This window comes from Parasteatoda tepidariorum, chromosome 9 (genome assembly GCF_043381705.1).
Source record: "Parasteatoda tepidariorum isolate YZ-2023 chromosome 9, CAS_Ptep_4.0, whole genome shotgun sequence".
In the NCBI taxonomy this organism is placed as follows: domain Eukaryota; kingdom Metazoa; phylum Arthropoda; class Arachnida; order Araneae; family Theridiidae; genus Parasteatoda; species Parasteatoda tepidariorum.
In genome coordinates this window covers 60,902,018-60,908,017 of record NC_092212.1, presented here as the reverse complement: position 1 = coordinate 60,908,017, position 6,000 = coordinate 60,902,018, and the positions used below count along the sequence as shown (strand labels likewise).

Genomic DNA, 6,000 nt, shown 5'->3' with positions numbered 1-6,000 from the left:
TTGAATTTTGTACATATAGTTTTAATAAACAAAAAAAATTATACAATAAAAGTCACTAATTAAATTTACAGCTTGCTTTGAAATATATAAATGATTCACAGATATTTTTTTAAAAAAAAATTATGCAAATAAAAGATCTCCGCACAATTTGTACTAATCTTGAATTACGTGAATGGTTCACTTAATTCATGGTTCACTTAATTCACTTCATTCTTAGTCAATAAAGTAGAATTTATCAGCTTTATAGCATTCAAATTTGATATTAAAAATGAATAAAAGATAACAAATATTAAAAATATGACTTAGAAATTGAAGATCAGAGTGGATGAAGGTTCCAAATGACATTTTTGTGTATTTATCGAAATAAGTTTTAAAGTAACTCTTGCATTTGTGGAAATAAAAATGCCTTTCATTTACTTCTTGTTTGCAAGCTTCCAATTAGAAAAATCTCTATCCCAAACACTCATTTCATCTGCTTGTATCTTAGCGTTTGGTTTATTATGTTTCCAAAATAAAAAGCTTTCTACGATTGTCATCAACTGCTTGTTGCCACTATGAATCTACATTCAATAATTTATGGCTCGACTAAATAAAGCAGTCCAAGAGAAATATAAGCAATCTGAATTCTTTTAAAAATGTCATTTAGGATTTTCTCCCACCAAGCTCTGCAATAGTCAAATGGATATATCATCATCAGGGACCAACAAATCTCAAGCACCAGGTCGCCCAGGTGACTAGAAAAGAACATACCCTTGGCGACTAACTTACTTTTTTAACACATGGACACCTATGTTCACATTTATTATAAGCAATAGAATTCATTAGAGAGAAAAAAGTAAAAATTAATCAGTTTTTAAATTTTATCTCAAAGTTTCTTTCATTGAATTATGAGAAATACAATTTAAAAGATTATTTCCTTATTTTTGCAAAATTTGATTTTTTAATTGAATATTTAACTCTCTTACTGTGAAAAGATACACATATGATTACTAAAAAATAGTAAAGCACATCTATGAGAAGCTAGTTTTTTTACTTCTCTGCAAATGCGATTAAGTCTCAATAGTTCTAGAAACTGGCTCCAAAACTTTTACAACTTTTGTCAGTCCTTGATCATCACAGGAATCAAAATAGAACTTCATTATCAACATTTTTAAAACTAGATGATAAATCTGCAGGATAACAAAAAATAAGAAAATCCTGCAAATGTAAAAGAAAAAATTAAACTCAAAAAGTCCTATTTTGCAAAGTAAAAAGAGTATAAAATAACACCTAATTTTAAAGAAAATAGCAGATATTTTACCCATTTTTTTAAAGAATTATTGTCACATAAGTTAGAAACAGTTAATATTTACTTTAATATATTTCATGATGAATCTTAGAAAGTTCTTTAGATTTTTTGTTATGAAAGAAAAATATATAATCACTGCTAAATAATGAAATAGAAATTTTGTCAAAATATAAAACTCTACTAATTTAATTTTACTGCAATTAACTTGTAGAAGTTAAGCATTCTGTTTCCTTCAAATTGTTAACACCCTCTTATAGTTTATTCATTGAGAAAATGCTGGTCAACTTTCATACAAATTAATTTATAAAAGGGTGTTAAATATAATTATGGGGAAACAGTAAAATTTGCTGAGTGATATTTAAAATTAGTCACTCTGTAATTATTATTGTTTTTATCAGAAGAAAACAGATAAGTAATTTTGTACAAACCAATATAAAATACACCTAATTATTATGCATAATGCATCCACATTAAAAACTTTCATTATGAAACGTGAAGCAAGTTACATAAATTAAAATATACTGACTTTCTTAAGTTTAGTGACTCATGGTACTGGGAAAAGAAAGTAAAAATAAAACAAAAAATACTTTATAACTGATATACACAACTTGGAATTATAACTGAGGCAGAGATTATTTGTAAACGTTTTGTTTGCCAAAATTCCTTAGCGCTAGCAGAATCTCTCTTTCATTATTTAAATTCTGATAATTTACAGCAGCAGTGACGATCGCTTTTTGAAATTCGACAGGGTTTGAATCGTACTTTTGCATTATGTTCTTAATGACCCTTTCCAAAATCTTTCTTGAATCTTCTTTTTGCTGCAATTCTTTGTCATCAAGAGTCGTTTTGGATGGTGATGCCATTTCTGTGTCACTATCATCATCCATTTGAGTATCAAATGAGCCAGTTTTTATTGTACCAGTGGCAATCCAAAACAGTTCTTTTTTGATGACATCATCATTTGGAACAGCAGTTTTGAAATCACTTTTCTTCGATAGGCACACAGCATACATGTGTTTACAGCGTGCGCCGTTCAAGCCAAGCGTGCATGAACAAACGCACATATTCATATCGACGTAGTAAGATCTTTCACTTTTCACATTCTTAATCTCATACTGTCCAGATGGAACATTTTTAACAGTTAGATCAGAAGTTTCTCTCATTTCAGCTTGGAATGACGACAGTATGAAGTTCTCCAAAGAATTGTTGATGCACTGAATTATTTTCTGCCGATAGTACGTTTCCATGGTATCAGTGTAATGTTTTAAAAGCTGTAAGATATTGTAAGCTTTTGTCAGAAAAATTTTGTCCTTTAAGACATGGCTTGCCATTTCTATGCTACTAATATCTTTATTTTTGTCCAAAATTTCATTTTTGAAGCAGACAGCCCATTGGTCATTCACATTTTTAATGTCTTCAAAATAATATCTGAAGTTTTCATACTTCTGAGCTGTTTCATTCATGATTATGGCATTAGTCCGTTCATTAAACTCCTCAGCAGTTTTAGTTTGCATAACCTTGTATGCAAGCGAAAACAGCATGCAACGATCTTGCTCCTCAATCCCATTCTCGGGGTTCCAAAGCCACCGCCATAACTCTTGCGACATATTATAGGCACACAATAAAACAGCGCTTTCCGGATATACCTTTTTTAAGCTGTTCTGTAATGGTTCGCTATTGGCAGCCAAAAACACCTCTGGTCCCTGTCTGCCGAAAGAACCGAACGCCTTTTCTGGAAGTATTTCTGCAAGTAATTTAAAACCAGTTGAGAGTATTTCTTCAGAATCAGAAGTCGTTATGACCAAGCCCAGGGGCAGTCCTTCTGTGATGCTATAAGCCGTGAGGACATAAACGTAACACTTACACCTGTCTAAATATCCCGAATTGTCTACAAACACAACTTCACCCGATGCTTTCATGGAATGAGCTCTCTGCATCAATGGTGTTGACAAAACTACAATTATGTTGTCATCCATTGTAACCATGGTAGCGCTTCCTTTGGATGCATTGATATCATCAATCTCGTCTTTCAGGATGTTTGCTATTTTAGTATCATTCCAATCAAACTCCTCCAGAAAATTGGCATGAAAATTGGTGAGCCAATCCATAGTTGGACAAACATAGGCATCATTCAAAACCTCTTCATATTCATCCGTGTACTCTTCGAGTAAATCTCTTTTGTGAGTTTCCAGAGCCTGCTCTAGAGTGTATCCCCCTTTAAACATCTCGTTAAACTTTTGCTTAACTACTGTAGATATCTCCTCTGCAGTCACAGTTTTTGTTTCAATGGAATTGGACCCAATGCTGTGGTTGTGCAAGTGGTAAAGAACAACGTTGCATGGATAGCCAATCACTGCTGAAGCTTGACCTTCATCTGCAGTCTTTGAAAATCTAAAAGAAAAATACTCATTCATATCATTTGCATCTTCTTGCAAAATTATTAATAACAAATAAAGAATTTTATTATTTTTTATATTATTATTGTTTTAAGTTACAAGAATAATAATCTAAATAATAAAATTATAAAAAAGGAAAAAGATAATATAAAATTTCATAGTGTATTAATTTTTATTATGCTATTATTTAAAATACACCTCAGAGAAGAAAAGGAATGCTTTTATATATTTTTAAGGTGCTTTTGAATATCATTGACCCATGTAAACAATTATTATTTTTTTTTTAATTACAGTAGAAGTTCGTAGCAAATTACAAGAAATCTGCTATTACCACAAGTTTCCATGTCGTCATCAAAATGCTAAAAGATACAAAAACTGTATATGTTTATAGCGATTGCTAGCCTTCTGCTATTGCACATTTTTTTGAAGCTAATACATTTGTTTGTGTTCTTAAAGCAAACAAAATTACATGAAAAAGGGAATTTTTTTTATTTATATCTGGTACCAATACCAGGAAAATAAAACACAAAAGAACATTTTACATTTCACTACTAACAAATTTTACTCATTACGTTTACAAAGCTAGCGTGTGGGTGGCTGACTTCCTCTTCTAAAAGAAAAAAATTTATTCCAGGGCTCATTTTAAACGGAGGTATCCTTTTTTTTTTTACCATATATCTATAATGTTCCCTTTCTTGGCAACATACAATTAAAATTTACATTAAGTATAATTAATGACATCAAAAGCTATTACACATTATTATACTCTTTTTTTTTTAATTTAAAATATATGTATTTGATTAGAAAGACAAGCATATAACAGACTTTTACTGCATTGGTATAATAGAATACTTAGAACAACTTTTCAATTTAATAGTTAATTCAAATAAAATAAAAAGTTTGGTTTTATCTTACTTGAAATGTCTGGAAATTATTTAAACAGTTCCATTTGCTAAATTTACCAGTTATACTTTAATGTTGAATAGATTGCTAAAATATTTATGAGGCATAAACTTGATATTATTTTACATAATTTTAGATTTCTACATAAATTACATGGCATTTCACATTTATTGGTTTTTGGGTGATTTTTTTTTTTTTTTTTTTTTTTTTAACCTTTTTACTACTTTATTATTTTATTTGGTTTTAACTTGTTTTATAGAATTGTACTGAACATTATTTTAGATATTCAGATTTTTATATTCACTGTTGATGTAACTTTTAGAGATTTACGTATTTTTAATGTATGATTTGTGTGTGTATCAACTCTCGTATGCCCTAAAATAGGGCGGGGCGAGATAAGAATAAACTCATAAATTACATGGCACTAGCATTTTTTAACAAATTTCTAAAAGTAACTGAAAGACAGTTCACTAACTTTAGGTTCATAACAGGACAATTCTATGCTATGAACTTATAATCAGAAATCATAATTTTTATTTAATTAAAGGTTTCTTTTATAAATGTTTATATAGTCATTTTTATCTGCTCACACTTGATCAGAAGAAAAATACACTAAATCAATAACTATAAATTTAAATCGACAGCAATATTTTCAAGTGACATTAAATTGACTTAATTATTTTTTTAAAATTTTAATTATAAAAATTATGCATAATAATTGATATTTATATTTAATTAATTTCAGATAACGGTAGTATTTTCTTAATTAATAAACTTGAAGTTAACTTTTTAATATATAAAAAGTGGTTACAATGGGACTTGGTTCATTATTGAATAGTAATATTTATTTAAACATAAGAAAAAAATAACCTAAGTACTAAACGCTTCCCACTTTAAAAAAAAAAAAATAAATAAATTGTAGTAAGGAAAAAATTTTAAAAAAAATCAAAATTGTTGGCAGCTTTGTTTTCAGTATTAAATTTAAAAAAATGAAATATAAAATAAAAACATTGTACAAGTATTAATGAAATTAATTTCACTTTAAAAAATTGAAATGGATAATATAAAACAAACCTGAATTTGGGATCAGCTCTAATGCGAACAAGTAATCTTGCAGGGCAAGCTGACTCATTCTTTGAATGACGGTCAGGGGCAGGACCATTAATACAAACATATTCAGCCTATTAAAAATATATCAAGGATATAAAAAAAGTGAACATTACTTACAAAAAATAATAATATTTTGTGAACTTACATTATAGTGATTGGCATTAAATTGAATGAAAAAATAACTCTCAAAAACCCAACTTATAATTGCTTTTTAAATTTCAACATTTTTATGAAATTGCAAGAAATATTTACTTTTAACATACATTTCAGTTTTTTGTATCTTCAGGTGTGTTTCTTAAAATT

The 6,000-nt window shown here is 28.7% G+C and overlaps 1 protein-coding gene across 3 annotated transcripts in view; it reads right to left on the bottom strand.

Moving 5' to 3' along the window:
- LOC107455224 (uncharacterized) overlaps nucleotides 1–6,000 on the bottom strand; it is an 11,598-nt gene continuing 5,598 nt past the window's right edge. For all 3 annotated transcript variants that reach the window (XM_043045748.2, XM_071184761.1, XM_071184760.1), the window contains 2 exons: nucleotides 5,662–5,768; nucleotides 1–3,679 (listed from right to left, as the gene is read on the bottom strand). In XM_043045748.2, the coding sequence (XP_042901682.1) occupies nucleotides 1,921–3,679; nucleotides 5,662–5,768 (1,866 nt within the window). In that variant the 3' untranslated portion in view covers nucleotides 1–1,920. The remainder of the gene's footprint in view (nucleotides 3,680–5,661; nucleotides 5,769–6,000) is intronic.